Source organism: Pristiophorus japonicus, chromosome 1 (genome assembly GCF_044704955.1).
Source record: "Pristiophorus japonicus isolate sPriJap1 chromosome 1, sPriJap1.hap1, whole genome shotgun sequence".
NCBI classification, from domain to species: Eukaryota; Metazoa; Chordata; class Chondrichthyes; family Pristiophoridae; genus Pristiophorus; species Pristiophorus japonicus.
In genome coordinates, this window is record NC_091977.1 from 62,605,004 (window position 1) to 62,631,473 (window position 26,470).

General features: G+C 41.9%; 1 protein-coding gene across 3 annotated transcripts in view; it reads right to left on the reverse strand.

Annotated features, from left to right (window-relative positions):
• tnksa (tankyrase, TRF1-interacting ankyrin-related ADP-ribose polymerase a) overlaps positions 1 to 26,470 on the reverse strand; it is a 196,269-nt gene that overhangs the window by 154,671 nt on the left and 15,128 nt on the right. For all 3 annotated transcript variants that reach the window (XR_011593293.1, XM_070880229.1, XM_070880222.1), the window contains exon 2: positions 8,891 to 9,115. Coding sequence is in view for 2 of the 3 variants with exons in the window: in XM_070880229.1 (XP_070736330.1) it covers positions 8,891 to 9,115 (225 nt within the window). In the remaining variant the exon portion in view is untranslated. The remainder of the gene's footprint in view (positions 1 to 8,890; positions 9,116 to 26,470) is intronic.

The following is a 26,470-nucleotide window of genomic DNA, read 5'->3' on the forward strand; positions in this document are numbered from 1 at the left end:
GGCTCCTTCTATTTTTTATTTGTTAATTAATTGCTTATTACTTTTTGTGCTTAGTTTTGTGTTTTGTGCTTTAAATGTACTGCGTTGTTCAGTGCTTACTGCTTTAAATGTACTTATGCTTCTTTAATGTTGTTGTGAAGGTGTTTAGTGCTTTGGAAAATCCTCCAACTTCCCTCCCCCCACTGATGTTGATGTGTCTGCCTCAGCCAGGAGCCTACACTTGCTTATTTATTTAAAAAAAACGAAACAACTGTCCTCACTCAGCAGATACAAGGCAAAATATCATCGCAAGAGGTTTTAGGCCATCTTAAGTGATGTGTTTAACGCTTTAGTTTTTTGTGTTTAATGCTTCTCACCCCCCATCTCTGGCTGTGCCTGCACTGAACTTAACTCTAGGTAAGGTTTTTCAGAACTTACAAAAGTGGACACTTACTCCATTCTAAGTTAGTTTGGAGTAAGTTTTCGCTGCCTAAACTTGCAAAACAGGCCTAAGTGGCTGGACACACTCCCTTTTGAAAAAAAAACTGAGCTAAAACAAAACTAAACTAACTCACTAGAACTGGAGCAAACTAAATGCCGAGAATTGCGATTTCTAAGATACTCCAAACTAAACTGGTTGCTCCAAAACTCCACCCGAAACTTGGGCCCATTCTAAAGATTCTTATTCCGAAGAATAAAGATAACTATAACATTCCAAGTCAAGCTACAGAGTTGAACCATGCTCGAAAAACTTTTCAAAAAATCTTATTCTCGAGATGTGGGTGCTGCTGGCAAGGCCGGAATTTTGGCCCATCCCCAGTTGTCCCAAGGAGATGGTAGGTGCTAGCAGCAGTTTGATACAACTGAGTGGCTTGCTGGGGCTCAACAGTCAACCTTTACACATGGATGGCATCGACATTGCCAATGTCAAGAGCAGTCTTAACAATATAATGTCCACCCAATTCTCCATCAATATCTAGGAATATCTTAGTGTTAAATGAAGAACACATACCACTTGTAACACTTCACCCAGAGCTTAATACTACAAATAGTTGCAATTATGCAGATCGTCTTCTCCAGCATAGGTATTACGAATAGCTATGTGTAAAAGATGCATTCATGCAGCCTTGAGGAAGAATACAATAGGGAAAGGGTTCAGTGGCTAAATTAACCATGTGGGAATATAGACAATAAATAAACATAGAAAATAGGAGCAGTAGTAGGCCATTCGGCCCTTCGAGTCTGCATCGTCATTCAATATGATCGTGGCTGATCCTCTATCTCAACACCATATTCCCGCTTTTTCCCCATACCCCTTGATGCCTTTTGTATCTCAAAATCTATCTATCGCCTTCTTAAATGTATTCAGTGACTTGGCCTCCACAGTCTTCTGTGGTAGAGAATTCCACAGGTTCACCACCCTCTGAGTGAAGAACTTTCTCCTCATCTCAGTCCTAAATTTCCTACCCTGTATCCTGAGACTGTGACCCCTTGTTCTAGACTTCCCAGCCAGGGGAAACATCCTCCCCGCCTCCATTCTGTTCAACCCCATCAGAATTGTATACGTTTCAATGAGATCTCCTCTCAATCTTCTAAACTCTAATGAATACAGGCCTCGTCAACCCAATCTCTCCTCATGTGATAGTCCTGCCATCTCAGGAATCAGCCTGGTGAACCTTCGCCGTCTCTATGGCAAGTATATCCTTTCTTAGGTAAGACGACCAAAACTGCACACAATACTACAGGTGTGCTCTCACCAAAGCCCTGTATAACTGTAGTAAGACATCCTTGGCTCCTGTACTCAAATCCTCTTGCAATGAAGGCCAACATACCATCTGCCTTCCTAACTGCTTGCTGCACCTGCATATTTGCTTTCAATGACTGGTATACAAGGACACCCAGGTCCCGCTATACATCGATACTTCCCAAGCTACCATTTAAATACTTTATCTTTATGTTTTTCCTACCAAAGTGGATAACTTCACATTTATCCACATTATACTGCATCTGCCATGTGTTTGCCCACTCACTCAACCTATCTAAATCGCCTTGCAGCGTCTTTGCATCCTCCTCACAACTCCACCTAGTTTTGTGTCATCAACAAACTTGGAAATATTACGTTTGGTTCCCTCATCCAAAACATTTATATATATTGTGAATAGCTGGGGCCCAAGCACTGATCCATGTGGTACCCCACTAGTCACTGCCCACCACCCCAAAAAAGACCCATTTATTCCTACTCTCTGTTTCCCGTCAGTTAACCTATTTTTTAATCCATGCCAGTATATTACCCCCAATCGTATGTGCTTTAATTTTTCACACTAACCTCTTATGTGGGACTTTATCAAAGGCCTTCTGAAAATCCAAATACACTACATCCACTGGTTCTCCCTTATCTATTCTGTCAGTTACATCCTAAAAAACTCCAGTCAGTTTGTCAAACATTATTTTCCTTTCATAAATACATGTTGACTTTGTCTAATCCCGTTGATATTATCTAAGTGTCCTGTTATCACATCCTTTATAATACTCTCCATTTTCCCTACTATTGATGTTAGGCTAACCGGTCTGTAGTTCCCTGTTTTCTCTCTCCCTCCTTTTTTAAATAGTGCGGTTACATTTGCCACCCTCCAATCTGCAGAAACTGTTCCATAATCTGTAGAATTTTGGAAGATGACAACCAATGCATCTACTATTTCCGTGGCTACCTCTTTTAGTACTCTGGGATTCATCAGGCCCTGGGGATTTATCAGCCTTCAGTCCCATTAGTTTCTCCAGCACTATTTTCTTAAGAATAATAATTTCCTTTAATTCCTCTTGCTCACTGGACCCTTGGTTCCCTAGAATTTCTGGGATGTTATTTGTGTTCTCTTCCATGAAGACAGAACCTAAGAAAATATTTAATTGTTCTGCTACTTCCTTGTTCCCCATTATAAATTCTCCCGTTTCTGACTGTAAAGAACCTACATTTGTCTTCACTAATTTTTTTCTTTTTATGCACTTGTAGAAACTTTTGCAGTCGTTTTTTATGTTCCTTGCAAGTTTACTCTCATACTCTATTTTTCCCCTCTTAATCAATCTCTTGGTCCTTTTTTGCTTTGTATAACTCCTCTTTGGATCTAATACTATCCTTAATTTCTTTTGTTAGCCATGGTTGTGCTACTTTTTCTTTTGTGTTTTTACGCAGAAAGGAATGTATAACTGTTGCAATTCATGCATTCGTTCCTTAAATGTTAGCCATTGCCTATCCACCGTCATGCCTTTTAAAGAATCTTCCCAATCTATCACAGCCAATTCATTCCTCATACCTTCGTAGTTTCCTTTGTTTAGATTTAGGACCCTAGTTTCAGATTGGACTACTTCATTTTCCATCTTAATAAAGAAGTCAATCATGTTATGGTCACTCTTCCCTAAAGACCTCCGCATAAGAAGACTGTTAATGAACCCTTTCTCATTGTACAATATATCAGAAAGGATCTCTATTCTGCACCAAGGTCATTGATCTTGGTCAGGACAGCATTGAGATTGCTACTAATGGCCTTGGTATCCTTACTTCACATCATTATCTTATAAGCCTTGCTCAAAAGTGCATAGTTAACATTGGAGGATATGAAAGGCTTAGGCTCAACTGCAATACTTCCTGCAGTTGAAAAGCTTGCCACCCTGGAGAGGCAAGACTGATGCTTTGCTTTTGTACATTGGCATCCAACAGCATAATTGTAGCTCCTTAGAAATCTAATAGGATTCTAAAATAAAAACATTTACAAAACACCTTATCACATCTCAGAGATGACCCAAAACATTTCACATACAATGGATTACTTATGAAATGGGGTGACTGTTGAGCAGGCAAATGAAGCAGCTAATTTGACTCTGCAAAATCCCATGAACAATTGAATTAATGACTAGTTACTGTTTTTGTCAGTGTTGGTTGAGGGAGGATTGTTGTCCAGAAGTCTGCTCTTCTAGAAATAATGCCATGGAATCTTTAATATCCAAAAGAGAACACCTTCGGCAATGCAAAACTCCATCAGTACTGCCTGGAGTGGGCAAAAATTTGGCAGATGGGACTATAATGTTGGAAAGTGTGAGGTCATGCACTTTGGCAAAAAAAAAACCAAAGAGCAAGTTATTATTTAAGTGGAGAAAGATTGCAAAGTGCTGCAGTACAGCAGGACCTGGGGGTACTTGTGCATGAAACACAAAAGGATAGTATGCAGGTACAGCAAGTGATCAGGAAGGCCAATGGAATCTGAGCCTTTATTTCAAAGGGGATGGAGTATAAAAGCAGGGAAGTTATGCTACAGCTATATAGGGTATTGGTGAGGCCACACCTGGAATACTGAGTGCAGTTTTGGTTTCCATATTTACGAAAGGATATACTTGCTTTGAAGGCAGTTCAGAAAAGGTTCACTAGGTTGATTCCGGAGATGAGGGGGTTGACTTATGAGGAAAGGTTGAGTAGGTTGGGCCTCTACGCATTGGAATTCAGAAGAATGAGAGGTGATCTTATTGAAATGCATAAGATTATGAGGGGGCTTGACAAGGTGGATACAGAGAGGATGTTTCCACTGATAGGAGATACTAGAAATAGAGGGCATATTATTAGAATAAGGATTTAAAACTGAGATGAAGAGAAATTTCTTCTCTGAGGGTTGTGAATCTGTGGAATTCATTGCCTCAGAGAGCTGTGGAAGCTGGGACATTGAATAAATTTAAGACAGAAATAGACAGTTTCTTAAACGATAAGGGAATAAGGGGAGCTGGCAAAGAAGTGGACCTGCGTCCATGATCGGATCAGCCATGATCGTATTAAATGGCGGAGCAGGCTCGAGGGGCCGTATGGCCTACTCCTGCTCCTATTTCTTATGTTATGTTCCACAAGCCCAAACCTGGGAGTCACATTTGAACCCAAAGCCTTCTGACTCAGATGTAAGACTAGTACTATCTGAGCCAAACAGACAGAACACACATGACAAAAGTCTTATGTTTTTGATCCCATTTAAACAAAATTAAGTAATCACAGATACATTGACACCAACAGAACCATACGGATGCGGAAACTAACTGTCATTCAGAGGGAATAGGATGAATACAGGCAATGAACGGCAACCCATACAAATGCGTCAGGTGCAGATTATAGTGCCCATCTGGTATATCTTGTAATACCTTCACTTTTGTACACCCAGGATCCAGACTGCTTACCGCATTATGCCCTGTATTATCACACAACCTGTATAGTTCGAGTGAAAAAACAGAGTTCGAATCATTGACCCCAACCATAAATTCCACATTCTGTGCTGCAAAGACTCAGGAGCCACCAAGACTCACTTATTTTGCGCATGCAAGGCATTTGGGGTTTGTCGGAACAGATTACTTTTCACTGGTGGATGGGGAGAGAGCTTGGTGAGGGACTCGAATGGACTCTGACTGTTCCGAGTTTGTGAAGCAAAGGAATTAATTACAGTGTAATTGAATTGGAAGTTGCAATGTGGTTAAAATCAGTAAATCTCTAGCATGATTAATACATTAATTACAATAATGAGAATTATAGTGTGAATATTAATTCTGATGTGGCTAAAATCAATTATTTCACCGCAGTGTGAATTGTGGAGTGTAGTAAAAGCAAAACAGTAACTCAGATGAAAGTTTGCCTCACAGCAGCATTTTGCTCAGTCAGAGACCAGCTAAATCCCTTACCTAAGCTCTCTACCCAAGGACCAGTAACCTGTCCCACCAAGCACGAGCCATGTGATTCAACATAGGCAGAAAAGCCAACAATGGAGCAGTGGAGCAGTTTAAATGAATGTTGATTTTTGCTGGCAAAAGTGTAAAAAGCAGGCAACGGGTCTGAAATGCATGCAACATAAACAACTGCCACGCAAGGATCAAATTCCTAATAAAAGAAGCCAAATGCTGTCAAGTTGTATTGAGGTCTGCAAATATTTTCACATTTAAAATATCTGTATTCATAGAAACATAGAAAATAGGTGCAGGAGTAGGCCATTCGGCCCTTCGAGCCTGCACCGCCATTCAATGAGTTCATGGCTGAACATGCAACTTCAGTACCCCATTCCTGCTTTCTCGCCATACCCCTTGATCCCCCTAGTAGTAAGGACTACATCTAACTCCTTTTTGAATATATTTAGTGAATTGGCCTCAACAACTTTCTGTGGTAGAGAATTCCACAGGTTCAACCACTCTGGGTGAAGAAGTTTCTCCTCATCTCAGTCCGAAATGGCTTACCCCTTATCCTTAGACTGTGACCCCTGGTTCTGGACTTCCCAAACATTGGGAACATTCTTCCTGCATCTAACCTGTCTAAACCCATAATAATTTTAAACGTTTCTATGAGATCCCCTCTCATTCTTCTGAACTCCAGTGAATACAAGCCCAATTGATCCAGTCTTTCTTGATATGTCAGTCCCGCCATCCCGGGAATCAAGTCTGGTGAATCTTTGCTGCACTCCCTCAATAGCAAGAATGTCCTTCCTCAAGTTAGGAGACCAAAACTGTACACAATACTCCAAGTGTGGCCTCACCAAGGCCCTGTACAACTGTAGTAACACCTTCCTGCCCCTGTACTCAAATCCCATCGTTATGAAGGCCAACATGCCATTTGCTTTCTTATCTGCCTGCTGTACCTGCATGCCAACCTTCAATGACTGATGTACCATGACACCCAGGTCTCGTTGCACCTCCCCTTTTTCTAATCTGTCACCATTCAGATAATAGTCTGTCTCTCTGTTTTTACCACCAAAGTGGATAACCTCACATTTATCCACATTATACTTCATCTGCCATGCATTTGCCCACTCACCTAATCTATCCAAGTCACTCTGCAGCCTCATAGCATCCTCCTCGCAGCTCACACTGCCACCCAACTTAGTGTCATCCGCAAATTTGGAGATACAACATTTAATCCCCTCGTCTAAATCATTAATGTACAATGTAAACAGCTGGAGCCCCAGCACAGAACCTTGCGGTACCCCACGAGTCACTGCCTGCCATTCTGAAAAGTACCCATTTACTCCTACTCTTTGCTTCCTGTCTGCCAACCAGTTCTCAATCCACGTCAGCACACTACCCCCAATCCCATGTGCTTTAACTTTGCACATTAATCTTGTGTGGGACCTTGTCGAAAGCTTTCTGAAAGTCCAAATACACCACATCAACTGCTTCTCCCTTGTCCACTCTTCTAGAAACATCCTCAAAAAATTCCAGAAGATTTGTCAAACATGATTTCCCTTTCACAAATCCATGCTGACTTGGACCTGTCATGTCACCTCTTTCCAAATGCGCTGCTATGACATCCTTAATAATTGATTCCATCATTTTATCCACTACTGATATCAGGATGACCGGTCTATAATTCCTGTTTTCTCTCTCCCTCCTTTTTTAAAAAGTGGGGTTACATTGGCTACCCTCCACTCGATAGGAACTTATCCAGAGTCTATGGAATGTTGGAAAATGACTGTCAATGCATCCGCTATTTCCAAGGCCATCTCCTTAAGTACTCTGGGATGCAGTCCATCAGGCCCTGGGGATTTATCGGCCTTCAATCCCATCAATTTCCCCAACACAATTTCCCGACTAATAAGGATTTCCCTCAGTTCCTCCTCCTTGCTAGACCCTCTGACCCCTTTTATATCCGGAAGGTTGTTTGTGTCCTCCTTAGTGAATACCGAACCAAAGTACTTTTTCAATTGGTCTGCCATTTCTTTGTTCCCCGTTATGACTTCCCCTGATTCTGACTGCAGGGGACCTACGTTTGTCTTTACTAATCTTTTTCTCTTTACATATCTGTAGAAACTTTTGCAGTCCGTCTGAATGTTCCCTGCAAGCTTCCTCTCGTACTCCATTTTCCCTGCCCTAATCAAACCCTTTGTCCTCCTCTGCTGAGTTCTAAATTTCTCCCAGTCCCCAGGTTCACTGCTATTTCTGGCCAATTTGTATGCCACTTCCTTGGCTTTAATACTATCTCTGATTTCCCTTGATAGCCACGGTTGAGCCACCTTCCCTTTTTTATTTTTACACCAGACAGGGATGTACAATTGTTGTAGTTCATCCATGCGGTCTCTAAATGTCTGCCATTGCCCATCCACTGTCAACCCCTTAAGTATCATTCGCCAATCTATCCTAGCCAATTCACGCCTCATACCTTCAAAGTTACCCTTCTTTAAGTTCTGGACCATGGTCTCTGAATTAACTGTTTCATTCTCCATCCTAATGCAGAATTCCACCATATTATGGTCACTCTTCCCCAAGGGGCCTCGCACAATGAGATTGCTAATTAATCCTCTCTCATTACACAACACCCAGTCTAAGATGGCCTCCCCCCTCGTTGGTTCCTCGACATATTCTTTCCAAGATAATTATGTCTGACTTTAAAGGTAGACTTAGAGGACTCCAAAATGAGAGAAAAGACATAAAAAATGGTAAAAATCTAAATTTTCTGGTGAGCATCCCCTCCCACCCACCCCCTCCCCGTCTTAGAAAATAAACCATGTGACTTCAGTGCTTATATCCTCCTTCAGAGATATCTCAGTCAGACACGACAACAAACGCTTTCACTTTTTCCACTGCAATAAAAGTTTAAAATGTTGTGTATGCTAGCAGCTTCATTTATGCTAAATAAGTGCCTGTTTTTACATGTCTTATGCCTATAACCAGCATTGGTTGCGTTATCAGCTTTTTTTAATGCTATTGGACAGCTTTTGCTGGCTTTCCAAAATGACAAGTGTATTTTGTACTGTAAGCATTCCGTCTATGGGGCTTCCATTTCCTTTCCAAACCTACCTTTGGAATGTTAATCAAATGCCTTACACCTTCCTGCCATTGTGTCATTTTTAAAACGTCTCAACCCACTGTTCATTTATTGATAATTTTCTAAACATTGTAAATTACTTACCAATGCAGACATCAATCTTTCCTTTGATTGCTGCCTCATGCAAGGGAGTATAATTCCAGTTGTCGCGAGCATTTGAATCTGCTCCGTGACACAGCAGCAAACTGACCACTTCTGCGTGCCCAAACGAGCAGGCGTTGTGTAGTGGGATCAGACCGCCATCATCGCGTGCATGAACATTTGCACCATTTTGTAAGAGGTGTTCTACAACATCCTTCCTGCCAAATCCTGCAACAAGAAGTAAAATTCAGTGGCTGAATCACCCACAAACCGTAATCATACAACCGCCAAATATTTCAGGAATATCGAGCCAAAAAGTGTTCAGTTATCAATGCTATAGTGGATTAACCCTTGGATAATGGAGTATGCATTGGAAACAAATCAGCAATATTCTTTTCAACGCAATAACAACTTTCATCCATTTTGTGTCAATTATAAAAAATACAATTGAAGTATAAAAGCAAAATGTTTACCTTGTAACAAACCTAGATTGCAAGCCTGACCTGTTTGGAATCTGATAGAAAAATTGCTGCATTTTCCCCATCAAAAATAAAGTCAAATTTCAAGTCTGAGGGTTAATTTGAAGTTTGAGAAATTAGGATATTTTGCACTACAGGCCAAAAATTTTGGTCAGAAGCTCAGACCACAAAAAAGATACCTGGTGGTCCCGATCCAACATAGACTTCAGGTCCCAGGCCAAGCTGCGCAGCCCAGCGCAGAGGCCCACCTAACACAGGAGCGCAAGCTTACTGGATCACGTGGGCCTGGACCACCAAAGAAAATGTAGTATTCACATTCATATTAATGGGAGCTCCGAGCTCCCATTTCTATGAATGGATTTTCTTTATTTTTAGGGATATTCCCAAACATTAATTTAAAAAAACTTCACTTTTAAATTAAATTAGATGTTTGAGAGAAAAGTGTATTTTTTGAAAAATTAAAAAAATTGTTTTAATAGTGTTAAAAATAAAGTTACCTTCATAGACAGGATTTTTATTGTAAAAATTAGTCGTAAAATTTATTTTTTCTATCTTTTAAAACTTTTGCCTGCTATTACCAGGCGTAAGAGTTTCAAAGACATTCGCTGGGCAAGAGTTGCCCACGAAGGCCCTTCTTTGGGGAAGCATTTTGACAGATCGCAAGTGCCAGGTTTAGGCACATGCGCTTCGCACGCCTAAACCCGGAACGTAGGGTCTCTTCGGGTGCGTGCGCACATTGTATTCACCCAGAGAGGCCGCAATTTACCGGCCAATACTTTCTGGACACTTCACATAAATGTTCGTAGGATATTACATAACAAAACTGGACAGCAATGTGACCCTATACATAATGCAGCATATTTGAACTAGAAAGAAGTAAAAGTCACAAAAATTCCCTTACAAAGAGGTTAAGGTCATCAAAAAAGCAGTCCAAATATCATGCAGCAGATAAAAAGCAGCAGAGATCCTAAGTTATTTTCTTCTCTGTCCCCTCGCCAAAGTTACTGCACATTCTAGACAAATCTATATCAAAATAGTTATGCTTCTACTTTAGGCACTGATCACAAACTAAGATAATCACAATGCAAACAGCCCCACAGTATCATTTTGTATGGGGCCACTGCAAATTGCAAAATGGAGCAACAAAAAAACCTCAGTCCACACAAGTTCTCAAATCTTGGAAAAGACTCAAAACTGCATGGGTTTACGGTCAATGAAGGAAGAAAAAAGCACTTTCTCAAAGAAGGAAATCGGATTTTGAATGAATTCAGGAAATGTGTATTTGCGGGACATATATGGGGAAGGAAACAGCAAACATGCAGCTTCATAAGAGTGGCAAAGAAAATACATTTATAGTAGGAATCATTTCCTTCTGACAAAATACACGACTTAAGCAATTTCTCTCTAGATTCTCATCTTATACTGCAGTTTCACCTCAGTGTGCTTATTAAACACTCTCAACATATTTCCCTTTTGCAAATGGCTGCAAGTAAACAGTAGTAATGATTTCAACTTCTGCCTTTAGGTCATGTTGCAGCACCACCTATGACAGAAAATGTACTCTTTACGCTAATCAGGTGTTTCAAATAAACAACTGCTGCTGTTCAAGATCCAAATATAGCCAGTTTCAAACAAACTAAATGTACTAACAGGATTGTTTTCTTAATATTGCACTATAGTTCAATTAACCCGTTAAAGCACTGACCAGTATTTGCTAACACAACTATGTAAATATTCTTGTTTTGAAGAGGTCAGCCTCTCAAAGCTCTACTGATAGTAGATTGAACAATATTTGGCTGCTGTGCAAATAAATATCAAGTGTATTATTTTAATGGGGGAAAAAAGTGACATCTTAATCTACTTTGCATATATAGTTGCTTCAGTTCATGGTTAGCATGGGACATTCAACAAAAGCATGTTTTTTTTTAAAAAGCAAGGCAATCAGTTACTCAATGAAGATGTGAATTCAGGATATATATTTTACACTAATACACATTAGGCACTAGAATTTTATCATGTTAGCTGTAAAACTAATTTTAAACAAATAGTCTGAAATCAAATCAACATTTTGGCAACGTTACACTGTACAACACAGATGAACCATCTACAAACTGGTGATTTAAAAAAAATTATACAACTTGTCGAAACAGTGTTTAGGCAGCAGATGCTATTTTTTCCACTTCCTACACAATTATTACAGCGAGATATATTGGAAAAATGGCTGACAGGAGGCAGACGTGTTTTATTAAAATAATCACGCTCAAGTATAGTGCCTAAAAGATATAGAAGCTTCATATCTTTGTCACAGCAGCAGTGACAAAGAATCCCACCAATCTGAGGCACATTGCCAAGTCAAGGTTTTGCTTGGTTGCTGCTCACTTCCTGTAAAATAAAACATCTTGTCCCAAGTACTGCAATTTTTCTCAGCACTGTAAAGGAAGTTGGATTATCCAACATGCACAATGTACTTTACCGTGCACTGGAAACATCATTGACACACTCCAAGGAGCGAGCCCAGGCTGGCAATGAAGAGGGGGAAAAAATTGTCCTCTAAGATGGCAAGGCTGTCGTCATCATATAAAGCCGCCTCCCCCTTTGTTGATCGTGCCTCGACAGGAGGGACATGGTATAATATAAAGCTGAACAATTAACATAAATAAGAGCAGGAGTAGGACATACGGCCCCCCGAGCCTACTCCGCCATTCAAAAACATGGCTGATCTTCAACCAATTTCCCACCCGATCCCCATATCCCTTGATTCCCAGAGTCCAAAAATCTGTTCTCATCCTTGAATATGCTCAACGACTGAGCATCCACAGCCCTCTGGGGTAGAGAATTCCAAAGATTCACAACCTTCTGAGTGAAGACATTTCTCCTTGTCACAGTCCTAAATGGCTGACCCTTTATCCTGAAACTACACCCCCTAGTTCTAGACTCTCCAGCCAGGGCAAACAGTTTCTCAGCATCTGCCCTGTCAAGCCCTCTCAGAATCTTGACGAAAGCTCATCAAGCTGATTCTCACTCCACAAATGCTGCCTGACCTGTTGAGTATTTCCAGCATTTCTGTTTTTATTCATCTCAGAATTTATATTTCAATGAGATCACCTCTCATTCTTCTAAACTCGAGTATAGGCCCAATCTACTCAATCTCTCCTTATAGAACAACTCTCTAATCCCAGGAATCAATGTAGTGAACCTTCATTGCACCCCCTCCAAGGCAAGTATATCCCCTTCGTTAGGTATGAGACCAAGTGTGATCTCATCAAAGTCTGTACTATTACAAAAAGACTTCCTTACTCTTGTACTCCAATCCCCTTGCATTAAATAAAGGCCAACATACCATTTGCCTTCCTAATTGCTTGCTGTACTTACATGTTAACTTTCTAGTTTTTGTGTTCAGGGACACCCAAATTCCTCTGAATACCAACATTTAATAGTTTCTCACCATTTAAAAAATATTCTGTTTTTCTATGCTTCCTACCAAAGTGAATAACCTCACATTATACTCCATCTGCCACCTTCTTGCCCATTTACCTAACCTGTCTATATCCCGCAGCATGCTACCCGCCACCACCTCAGTAAAACCCCAGCACTGCACGAGGTAGAAAGCTTAAGAACAACAAGGCTACGGGAGCAGATAGAATCCCCGCTGAGGCACTGAAGTATGGCGGAGAGGCACTGTTGGCGCGAATACATTCCTCCCTCCACATGAGAGAGATGAAGTAAAGCATGCCGGGAGATCTCACAGATGCAGTAATCGTGACCATCTTTAAAAAAAGGGGACAAGTCCGATCCGCGGCAACTACAGAGGAATCTCCCTGTTGTCAGCCACTGGGAAAATCGTCGCTAGAGTCCTCCTCAACCGTCTTCTCCCTGTGGCTGAGAGATCCTCCCGGAGTCACAGTGCGGATTTCGTCTTCTACAGGGCACAACAGACATGATTTTTACAGTGCAACAGCTGCAGGAAAAATGCAGGGAACAGCATCAGCCTTTATACATGGCCTTCTTCAACCTTACAAAGGGCCATTGACACTGTCAACCGCGAGGGTCTATGGAGCGTCCTCCTCCTTTCGTCACCATCTTCTGCCTGCAGCACAACGACATGCAGGCCGTGATCCTTACCAACGGATCCATTACAGACCCAATCCACATCCGGACCGGGGTCAAACAGGGCTGCGAAATCGCCCCAAGCCTCTTCTCAATCTTCCTCGCTGCCATGTTCCAGCTCACAGTCAACAAGCTCTCTGCTGGAGTGGATCTAAACTACAGAACCAGTGAGAACCTGTTCAATCTTCGTCGTCTCCAGGCCAGGTCTGCGCACATAGAGGCTGAACTCCAAGTCATAGTCAACGTATTTACCGAGGCGTACGAAAGCATGGGCCTTACGCTAAACATGCGCAAGACAAACTTCCTCCACCAGCCTGTCCTCGCCACTCAGCACTGCCGCCCCCCCCACCCCCCGCGCGCCGCCTCCCCCGCGCCGCCACCCGCCCCCCACGTGGGGGGGGGGGGGGGGGGGGGAGGGAGGAAGCCGTTCCAGACGGCGGGCGGGAAGGAGACAGTGAGAAGGCTGCAGGAAGCCTCAGTGCTTATGTGCTGATGGCAATGTGCTTTTATTAAAAAAATTTCAAAAATTAAACAGCTACAAAGAACTACAAAAATGGCCGAGTGCCAATGTTTCCTTCACACTGCGCGTGCGCGACCGCTCCTTGCCGGCAGGAAAAAAACTAATTTAAATAGTACCCGCCCCCTCCCACTTACAAAATCGGCGCGAGTGTAGGCTCCGCCCCCCCTGGGCACCGCGCCAAACAGACAAGGAGCTGCAGGGCTCTCCAGAATCGCGAGTTTTTTTTTCCGGTGCCGTTTTAGGCGCGAAAAACAGGCGCCCAGCTCGGAGGGGGGCCCGTTTTTTATCGTGTGGAAACTTGGGCCCTTAGAGTGGAAGCAAGTCTTCCTCGATTCCGAGGGACTGCCTGTGATGATGATGATATCCCTTTGCAGACTCTATGTCCTCCTCACAGCTTACTTTAAAACCTAGCTTTCTTTCGTCGGTAAGCTTGAATACATTACACTCAGTCTCTTCATCCAAGTCATTCATGTAAATAGCTGATCCTTGTGGCACCCCACTCGTAACAGCCTGCCAACCTGAAAAAGTCCTGTTTATTCCTACTGTTTTCCGTTCTTTAACCAATCCTTTATCCATGCTAATATATTACTCCCAACCCCATGAGCCTTTATCTTGTGCAACAACCTTTCATGTCACCATCATCATAGGCGGTCCCTCAAACGAGGATGACTTGCTTCCATACGAGTTCACAGATGTTTCGATGGTGGACCCGATGTTCCAGTCCTGAACTCCAATTGAGGTGAAGATGCCGGTGCGTGGATTTTTTTTAACGTGTGGTGGCCGTTGCACACCAGCCACCACACGGGGCTTGACAGAGCTAGGTCTTGGTCCAGTGGCAAGGATTAACCAAGACGACTGGAGACCTGCTCTGCTGCACGGACCTAGCGCGCATGTAGCACCTTATTGAATGCCTTTTGGAAATCCAAATATACTACATCCATTGGTTCCCCTTTATCTATCCTGCTAGATACATCCTCAAAAAGCTCTAATAAATTTGTCAAACACAATTTCATTTTCATAAAACCATGTGAACTCTGCCTAATCATTGGGATTTACAAAGTGCCCTGTTACCACTTCCTTAATAATGGATTCCAGCATTTTTCCTGACGACTGATGTACGGCTAACTGACCTGTAATTCTCTGTTTTCTCTCTCCCTCCTTTCTTGAATAGCAGGGTTACATTTGCTACGTTCCAACCCACAGGGACCATTACAAAATCTAGGGAATTTTGGAATATCACAACCAATGTTTCTCTGCAGCCACCTTTTTTAGAACCCTCGGATATAGGCCATCAGGTCCAGCGGATTTGTCAGCTTTTAGACCCATTAATTTCTCCAGTACATTTTCTTTACTAAATATTAATTACTTTATGTTCCTCACTCACATTAGACCATTGGTTCCCCACTTTTTCTGGTATGCTTTTTGTGTCTTCTACTGTGAAGACAGATATAAAATATTTGATTAACATCTCTGGAATTTTCTTATTCCCCATTATAATTTCTCCTGTCTCAACCTCGAAGGGACCAATGTTTACTTTCGCAACTCTCTTCCTTTTTACATACTTGTAGAAGCTCTCACAATTTGTTTTTATATTTCTTGCTAGTTTACTCTCGTATTCTATTGTCTCCCCCATCAATGTTTTGATCATACTTTGTTGGTTTCTAATACACACCCGGTTTCTAATACTCTCCCAATCCTCAGGCTTACTACTCTTCTTGACAACATTTTAAGCCTCTTCTTTTAATCTAATACTATCCTTAACCTCTTTAGCTAACCACGAATGGATCACTTTTCCTGTGTTTTTATTTCTCAATGGAATGTATATTCATTGAAAATGGTAATATATTTCTTTAAATGTTCGGCATTGCTTACCTATCATATTTTATCATACAATTCATGTTATTTCCCCGAGAAGCTGATCTGTGGAGCATTGATAAATCGGAAGATGTTTCCATTGGGAAAGTGAGGACCATCTTCCACCTGGGCCAAGATTCAAGGAGGGAGATTCTCAGTCTAGCTCGCATACCTGCAGATGGATGGATCTGAAAAAGTGCAGGTTGTACTGGGCTCACCTTGACTGGTGTGCCACATAACAGCTATACAGATGACTTCAAAAGTGACAGCTGGGGATACTCCATGAAGTGATTAGAAATGTAATAGAATGGTTTTTAACCATTATCTGCTTTCTCTCGCCTATACCACATCTCCCCTAGATTGCAACTCATTCTTTAATTCATTTTATGTCCATTTTAGGCATCAGTCTCTATGCCTCATTTATCATATCTCCATCCACACAGAATTCAGCACAATGAGCGGCCACTTTCTTTTTCTCTTCTCATGATTGGCAGATCCACCGTATTTCACTTGAATTTTGTCTTTTAATTTCATATCTGTTCCATCTCCAGCTTGATTTTTTCTTTATCTCATTTGCATACAGAGACCTCATTGTGTCTTTTCACCCCTTTCTCCACTATTTACACATTCTTTTGTCCTTTCTATGTATATGCATGATCTCATTGATCTTTTATATCAGCTGTTTACAACTAAACATTAACTCTCTGTGGGAGACTAGTCTATCAGCTTGTTTTCTCTCCCGGGCCCCATTTCTCTCTCTTTTTCCAACACTACTAAAATGTCTGCTTCTCTTGGTCATCAGTTCAAATACACACCCAAAATATCATAACCTGCCTTTTTATTTTAGATAGGTGTATTTATGTATTTCCAGCATTTCCTTTTTTTAAAGATTTCTAGTATTTGCAGTTTTTCCTTTTTATTTTAAAAGTACTTGCCACAGTTTCTACAGCAGAGCCCTCGAGCGTGCATTTGTTTTTACACTCAAGTAACGTATTTTCTCTTACAGGTATTCAAATCTTTTTAACTTTTCTTTTTAAATTAAGCATCAATTTTAAGCTTTTTCAACATATGCTTACATTGGATACATTTCAAAAAGAGATTACCCTCAGGTTCATCTTCAATAGGTTTCCCTACTTAGGGTGCAGTGCTGGCCCCTATTTCTATTGCCAAACAGCGAGATGAAACCAGTACGGCAACAAGTTTTTCCTGTTCTCACATAACATCCTAAAACATGGCGCTCATTTTCTCTCAGAAAGACGACATGAGTCCTGCTGGGATTCAAAACCAACCCCATCTAGCCACATGGTTCAATCGGACTTTAAATTATCTTACATAATGTATCCATTTTTTTAAAACTAAATTTTTCTATTTTGAATTGCCTAATTTCAAGGTTTTTGGGAACCGTTGTAGTATACACCACTGAAGTAATCAGCCTCTAGTGTATATGGATTTTAGCAAGGCTTTTGATAAGATCCCACATGGCAGACTGGTTACGAAAGTAAAAGCCCATGGGATCTAAGGCAAAGTGGCAAGTTGGATCCAAAATTGGCTCAGACACAGGAAGCAAAGGATAATGGTCAATGGGTGTTTTTGTGACTGGAAGGCTGTTTCCAATGGGGTTCCGCAGGGCTCAGTACTGGGTCCCTTGCTTTTTGTGGCATATGTCAATGATTTAGACTTGAATGTAGGTAGTATGATTAAGACATTTGCAGATGTTACAAAAATTGGCCATGTGGTTGATAATGAAGAAGAAAGTTGCAGGCTGCAGGAAGATATCAATAGACTGGTCAGATGGACAGAACAGTGGCAAATGGAATTCAGTCCAGAGAAGTGTGAGGTAATGCATTTGGGGAGGGCTAACAAGACAAGGGAATACACATTAAATGGGAGGACATTGAGAAGTGTGGAAGAACAAAGAGATCTTGGAATGCATGTCCACAGATCATTGAAGGCAGCAGGTCAGGAAGATAAGGTGGTTAAGGAGGCATACGGAATACTTGCCTTTATTAGCCGAGGCATAGAATATAAGAGCAGGGCTGTATAAAACACGAGTTAGGCCACAGCTAGAATACTGTATGCAGTTCTGGTCACTCATTACAGGAACGATCTGATTGCACTAGAGAGGGTACAGAGGAGATTTACGAGGATGTTGCCTGGACTGGAGAATTTTAGCTATGAGGAAAGACTGTATAGGCTGGGGTTGTTTTCTTTGGAATAGAGACGACCTAATTGAGGTGTATAAAATTATGAGGGGCCTAGATAGAGTGGGGTCAACAAACAGGGGTTATAGATTTAAAATAATTGGTAGCAAGTTTAGAGGGGATTTGAGGGGAAATGTTTTCACCCAGAAGATGGTGGGTGCCTGGAACTCACTGCCTGAAAGGGTTGCAAAGATAGAAACCCTCACCACATTTTAAAAGTACTTGGATATGCACTTGAAGTGCAGTAACCTATAAGGCTACGGATCAAGAGCTGGAAAGTGGGATCAGGCTGGATAGCACTTTGTCGATCGGCAAGGACATGATGGGCCGAATGGCCTCCTTCTGTGCTGTAAATTTCTATGATTAAACAGCCAAAGGAAAGCCTTCCAAGTTCAAATAAAGGATGTGATGCAATTAATTGGAACAAGTCCCTGCTGCATGATAGTAAGTTCGCATGGTCTTCAGTCGCTTGAGGAAAAGAGTGTTTGAAGACCAGGACCTCAAATCTGGCACCAAGCTTATGGTGTACAGGGCAGTAGTGATACCCGCCCTCCTAATGGCTGAGACGTAGACCATATACAGTCGACACCGCAAAGTGCTACAGAAGTACCACCAGCGCCGCCTCCGCAAGATCCTGCAAACTGGAGGATAGACGCACCAACATCCCTGGATCGAAGCACTGACCACACACGACCAGCTCCATTGGACAGGCCACATCGTCTGCATGCCCGACACGAGATTCCCAAAGCAAGCGCTTTATTCGGAACTCCTACATGGCAAGCGAGCCCCAGGTGGGCAGAGGAAACGTTTCAAGGACACTCTCAAAGCCTCCTTGATAAAGTGCAACATCCCCACCAACACCTGGGAATCTCTGGCCCAAGACTGCCCAAAGTGGAGGAAGATCATCCGAGAACATACATAAATCAAGCACAGATAGCGGAACGAGCATGCGGCAAACCAGACTCACCGCCCACCCTTTCCTTCAACCACTGTCTGTCCCACTTGTGAGAGAGACTCTAATTCCCTTATTGGACTGAACAGTCACCTGGGAACTCACTTTTAGAGTGGAAGCAAGTCTTCCTCGATTTCGAGCGAATGCCTGTGATGATGGTCAGCATTTAGCACCAATGTGAATAAAAAGTATAATGAGGGAAGTAGAGGCTAACAAAATGATGGTTATGGTCATGTCCATTAGTTTACAGTGATTGAAAAAGTTATATTCCATATTTTTAATACAGGTGTTTGCAGGCTATTTACTGACATTTAGGATCGCAATCCAGAATTCTGTCAGTTTTGCCAATTATTGTCATTGCCTGTAATATACAAATGGGCTGCTATTCCCTATAATTGGTGCCACTGGATTAAGTTACTGAGTAAGTCCACAATTTTGTTTTCCCATGAAAGCCAAAAATCTGGTGGCCTCGATTATGTTCTCTAACCTTTAATACTTTGGGAATCAAAGGAAATAGAAAGACAGAAACATTTGCTCCCATGGGAACAAACCATCCAGTTTCCACACATTCTTGAGCAATAGCAGCTAGTTGTTTGCTCCTACAAAAATGTATTTTTAGCAACTCAATAACATTTGAGTCATTGGCAAGTGAATCATCCACTCTTGTGGGTGTAGCAGTGCCAGAGTCGGCTGATGCATTGCCTTTGCTAGCTAAACGTTCAATTGAGGTGGTGATTTTTGCTGAGTTGGTCGAGGAGTAAAAGCTTGTTTACTGATATCAGATCATAACGGTGGCAGTCCAAAAAAGTCAAACCCACATGCAAGCTTTGGACAAAGGCCAAAAACTGTGCTTTTTAAAGTTTAATCCTGCTGATGAAGATGAAATGTTTTAGGCTTACGACTCAAGAGTCTCCAATATGGTGACATAATACTGTTCACAAACATCGGACTGACAATATATGCAGTTTTCAATTGATAAGTTCAAAACATCTTGTTGACAAACCACCACACTCTCTCACACCTCCTGCTTCAAGGGAAGAATTCCCAAAATTGTTTTAACAAGACATTGAACAGCCAATCACAGAAACTTAAGCATATGAGCGCTGAAAACACCCGGTTTCGTGAACATCCTACAGACAGATGTAAAGCCAAATAGGATAGATCAGAGTCCTGAATTAATATGTGGAACCACAACACAATCAAATAAAATCCCTTCATTTCCTGGCCTGCCAGAACGTCTACCAATTCCCAAACATTTGGGGATTCCCAACTGAAAATGTGATGGGTAGCTTCCCTCAGTACTTGCAACTGTGCCCTGCTACAAAAACTGAATTCACTTCCCCAACAACTTCAGCGAGGTGCAAACAGCATCATTGCTCACTGGTCAGAAGAGGACCATTAACTGGTTTGGGCTTTGCACACGTTGATTTACCATAATACGACACCTTGTGGATCTGACCTGGCCTCAGTCTGCATCTGGAGCAATCTGCCCCACCAGGTCATTTGCTTGAGGTGCAAATGCAGCTCTCCAATAGGACATCAGACTGAAAAGTTGCATTCCAACAAAACTGCATCTCCATAGGATTTAACTGTAGCTGAAAAAAAAAGAGGCAAGCATGTGGGCAAATGGGAATGCTCCGGACCCTCACTCATTTATCTAAGGCATTCAATGCAACTTGGTGACCCTATCTGTGGAAGGTCTTTGACCAAAAAAGGAGATTTCCTAATAGCCACCTCACTGGATTAAAAACCTTGTCCTGCAAATATAGAGCAAGGCTGTTTTCGTCTGGAAACCTTCACTTCACAAGTCCACTCACTGAACTCCCTATTTTCACACTAGAAAACAATTTTACTTAACAGAGTTAATTTGAAGCACAACAAAATCAGCTAAAAAAGGATGAAAACTTTCAACTGGCACAGTGAACCCACCAGGACCACGCCACAGTAAGTTTGCCATCAAGAGCGATTATCGTCCTGTTCATTATACTGAACGAAGTAGCAGAAAGAAAAAAGACTTGCATTTATATAGTGCCTTTCACAACCTCAGGACCTCCTAAAGTGTTTCATAGCCAATGAAGTACTTTTTGAAGTGTAGTCACTATTGTAATGTAGGAAATGCAGCAGCCAATTTGAAAACTGCAAGCTCCCACAAACAGCAATGTGATAATGACCAGATAATCTGTTTTAGTGATGTTGATTGGGAGATAAATATTAGTTACGACACCGGGGATAACTCCCCTGCTTTTCTTCAAAATAATGCCTAGGGATCTTTTACATTCAACTGAGGGTTTCAGTTTAACGTCTCATGCGAAAGCAGAGAAGAGATAGTCTCATGAAGTCAACATTTACAGGGAAAGAGGAGAAAGGGGGCAAGATAAAGTGCAATACTTCATTCTAAGATGCAATTAGAATTTATACAGTGCATTTAGAATCACAGAATAGTTACCGCACAGGAGGCTATTCATCCCATCGAGTCTGTGTCAGCTCTCTGCAAGAGCACTTCAGATAGTCCCACTCCACCGCCCTTTCCCTGTAGCCCTGCAAGTTTTTTCTCTTCAGGTATTTAACCAATTCCCTTTTGAAAACCACAATTGAATCTGCCTGCACCACCCTTTCAGGCAGTGAATTCCAGATCCTAACCGCTCGCTGCGTAAAAATGTTTTTCCTCTTGTCACCTTTGATTCTTCTGCCAATCATCTTAAATCTTTATCCTTTGGTTCTCGACCCTTCTGCCAATGGGAACAGTTTCCCTCTATATACTTGTTTAGACCACTCATGATTTTATCAAATCTTCTCTCAACCTCTAAAGAGAACAAACCCCAGCTTCTTCAGTCTATCCATGTAACTGAAGTCCCTCATCCCTGGAACCATTCTTGTAAATCTTTTCTGCACCCTCTCTATGGCCTTCACATCGTTCCTAAATTGGACACAATATTCCAGTTGAGGCCGAACCACTATGTTATAAAGGTTCCTCATAACTTAGTTGCTCTTGTACTCTATGCCGTTATTTATGAAGCCCAGGGTCCCGTACGCTTTTTTTAAAAAAACTGTCCTGCCACCTTAAACGAATTATACCCCCAGGTCCCTCTATTCCTGCACTCACTTTAGAATTGTACCCTTCAGTTTATATTGCCTCGCCTCGTTCTTCCTACCAAAATGTATCACTTCACACTGTTCTACATTAATTTTCATCTGCCACGTGTCCGCCCATTCCACCAGCTTGGTCTTCTTGAAGTCTATCACTATCCTCCTCACTGTTCACTATACTTCCAAATTTTGTGTCCTGTGCAAATTTTGAAATTGTGCCCTGTACACCCCAGTCGAAGTCATTAATATACATCAAGAAAAACAGTGGTCCCAGTACTGGCCCCTGGGGAACACCAGTGCAAAAAACAACCGTTCATATTATAGGTACAACATCCGAAATCTGGAATCCTCGGCCTGATCCGTGCCGGTTTTTGAGCGGTGAGGTCCGAAATCCGACAAAACCCAAAGTCCGGCACAGATTCGGTCGAGGATTCCAGATTTCAGACCATTGATTTTCTTGTCTGAAATCCGGAATCTTCGACTGAATCCATGCTAGACTTTGGATTTTGTTGGATTTCGGACCTTGCTGCTCGCCGATTCACTCCGCTCCTCGCCGCCTGCTGATTCCCGCTGCCCCCCACCCCGGCACTGTGCTTTTAACCAGTAAGTAGCCTCCTTATTCCTCCTACCAAACTAAACCACCACACTGAAAAATGTCCGGTTTTCGGACAATAATTCTGGAGTCAAAAAAGCAATTAGGAAGGCAAACAGGAACTATGAAATTAAATTATCAAGGAACATAAAACAAAACAGTAAAATATTTTACAGGCATATCAATTTTTAAAAAAAAGGACGGTAGGGATGGGAATAGGGCCATTAAGGGGTAGACAGGATAATAACACAGGTAACGACTGGGAGATGCCAGAAATATTAAATCATTATTTTGCTTCTGTATTTACCAGGAAGATTAAATAGGTGGACATGACATTGGATGATGAGATTAGTAATGAGAAGTGCATTTAAAATAAAAAAGGAGATTTATTAAATAAACTAATCAAACTTAAAGAGGATAAAACCCCTGATCTGGATGGATTGCATCCACGCATTTTAAAAGAATCTAGGAAAGAGATAGCAGAGCATTACTACACATATTTAATAATTCATTAGAGAACTGGCGGATAGCTAACTTAACACCTATATTTAAAGAAGGGGGATAGAACATGCCCAGGGAATTATGAACCAGTCAGCTTAACACCGATGGTAGGAAAAATAATGGAATCCCTACTAAAGGAGAAAATAAAAGAACATCTAGAAACAAAGAATATAATAATGAATAGTCAGCATGGATGTCAAAAGGGAAAGTCTTGCCTAACCAACCTTATTTATTTTCTTTAAGAGGTAACAGAGAGTAGACAATGGTAATGCAGATGTAATTTATCTAGATTTTTTTTTAAAAAGCCTTCGATAAGGTACTCCATAATAGTGATGAATAAGGTCAGAGAATGCAGAGTCAGGAGACAAGTAGCAGAATGGATCGCTAGCTGGCTTCAAGACAGAAAGCAGAGAGTAGGAGTAAGGGTAGCTATTCACAGTGACAGAAGGTGGGCAGTGGTGTTCCACAAAGATCAGTGCTGGGATCACTTTTGTTCACAATTTCTATCAACGATTTAGACTTTGGAATCAAAAATGCCATTTCTAAATTTGTGGATGAGACCAAATTTGGGGGGGGGGGGGGCGATAGTCAATACTGGGGAGGACTGCAACAAATTACAGCAGGACATTAATAAACTTGCAGAATGGGCAAATAATTGGCAAATGAAATTCAACCCAGATAAATGTGAGGCGTTACATTTTGGTATAAATGTCTATGATTTTAGGTGAGGTAGAGGAACAAAAGGGTCTCGGAGTACCAATACACCAATCACTATAAGTTGAGACACAGGTTAGCAAGGCCATAAAAAAAGCAAACCAAGCACTGGATTTATTTCTAGAGGGATAGAATTGAAAGATAGGGAAGTTATGCTAAACCAGTATCAAACCTTGGATAGACCACATTTGGAGTATTGCATACAGTTCTGGTCACCATATTATAAAAAAGATATAGAGACAGTGGACAGGGTGCAGAGAAGATTTACAAGGATGATAATAGAAATACGAGGGTATACATATCAGGAAAGGATGAACAGGCTAGATCCCTTTTCTCTTGAAAAAAGGTAATAGAGGTCGTTAAAATTATGAAAGGTTTTGATAGAGAGAGCATGTTTCCACTTGTGGGGAAGAGCATAACTCGAGGCCAATATAAGGTAGTCACCAAGAAATCCAATTGGAAATAGAGAAGAAACTTATTTACCCAGAGTGGTGAGAATGTGGAACTCGCTAACACGGAGTGGTTGATGCATTTAAGGAGGCGAGACAAGCATGAGGGAGAAAGGAATACAGATAGATTTAGATGAGGAAAGACTGGAGGATGCTCGAGTGGAGCATAAATGCCAGCATGGCCTGTTTCTGTGTTGTATAATAATAACTTTTATTTATATAGTGCCTTTAACGTAGTAAAACGTCCAAGGCGCTTAATATATTTATGTATATCCTATGTAATCCTATGTCATCATCATCGGCGGTCCCTCAAACGAGGGTGACTTGCTTCCACACCAAAAGGGATGAGTTCATAGTTGTTTCAATGGAGGACTCGATATTCCAGTCCTGAACTCCAGGGGTGGAAGATGCCTGTGCGTGGATTTTTTTAACGTGTGGTGACCGTTGCACACCAGCCACCACACGGGTTTGACAGAGCTAGGCCTTTATCCGATGGCAAGGGTTAACCAGGACGACTGGAGATCTGCTCTGCTGCACGGACTGAGTGCGCACGCATATCGCAGTGTGGGCTGGCCAGTGCTGCCCCTGAGCCCTCGGCTCTTCTCAGTCCCGCAACCTCATTTGCTGCACCTCCGCTACGATCATTCACCGCTTCTCTGCCGTGTATTAAGTGTACCGAGAGCCTGCCACAGCTCCCAAGCAGGATGAATGCATCGTGCAAACTTTCAGCAAATCCTGCATTAATATGGAGGATGCTTCGCTTGTTGTCACACACAACCTGGACAATTAAAGAGTGGTCGCCCCTCCTGTTAAAAACATTGAGTGGGTTAACCATAGGAATTCACAAAGCAATATGGATGGCACCTACTGCTTCCTGCACTTTGGGAGACTAAGCGATGCAATAAAACTGGATGGCCCTATCTTACTACTATCTTTTTGTGAAGCCAAATTGGATGAATTTCCCAGCTCTCTTGGAGGGGAGAATGTCAATTACAAATACACGCCCTGATGGCACCATGGCTGATAATACACTGTACCCCCTGGCTGCCTGAAATGAGACAGTGGCTTAAACTTTGAATGCAGTAGCTGGCACAGTCCCCCTATCGCTGCTTTGATGATGCGCATTTTCTAATAATATACCAATGCCACTAAGGTCTTCATAGAATCTGTGTGACCTGTAAATTCCTTGGGAAGGGTAGTATCTTGAAGCGTGCATCCTCCTCATTCTGCCTCCCCTTCTTTCCCCCACCATCTCCTACTGCTCCACTTCCTCCACTAGAATGAGGGAAAAAATATCCTAGGGGTTTCATAGTCCCACATTCAGTCAAAGGCCAGTCCCCCTGACTACCAGAGGACCCACCTGTTGGAGTCCCAAGGGATTCCAGCATCCCTTGAGAGCACAGTATATAAGCAGGCCACCCACGAAGTACCTTCACTCTGAAATTGTAATAAAGGAGCTCAGGTCACACTTGCTCATTGTACACAGTACTCAGTCTCACCATTTATTGTGAGTGTAACAGAGTGCCCGATCATCGTCTGGGCCTCCTGCCTGCCAAGTCCCCACAGAGCTATTTTAAATGTTTGTAAATAAGGGGCAGTGGCATTGGTATATTGAAATGCCACAAAGTAAGTTTGCAATGCACCAGGGGTAAATTAGAACAGGATATACAAGGTGTACCTGTTATCAGGATCAACTGAGACTGATGGAAGTCAGGAACTTTTGAGCCTAAAGAGTGCAGAAATTCACTTGACCAAGGTACTGGAGAGCAGCAAGCACCCGTGGAACCTCAGCACGACTCAATTATTTGAAATGGGACAGACCCCCGTCTCCATCTTAGCAGAACAGTAGGTTCCAGTGGAAGGATGAGCGAGACGAGGTCAAATGGCCTCCCTTATCTGTACTTAAGTTTTGTAATCCTTGTGAATATCTGCAGAGGAGGAGGGGAGAATCACTTTTGTCTTTTTGAACACAAAAGCAGCATTACATGGGTACAGAGAGTAGCCCATTTAGCCCCTCAAGTCTGTTCAGCCTTTCAATGAGATCATGGCTGATCTGTGACCTAATCCCATATCCCTTAATAACTTTGGTTAACAGAAATGTATCAATCTCAGATTTAAAATTAAGAA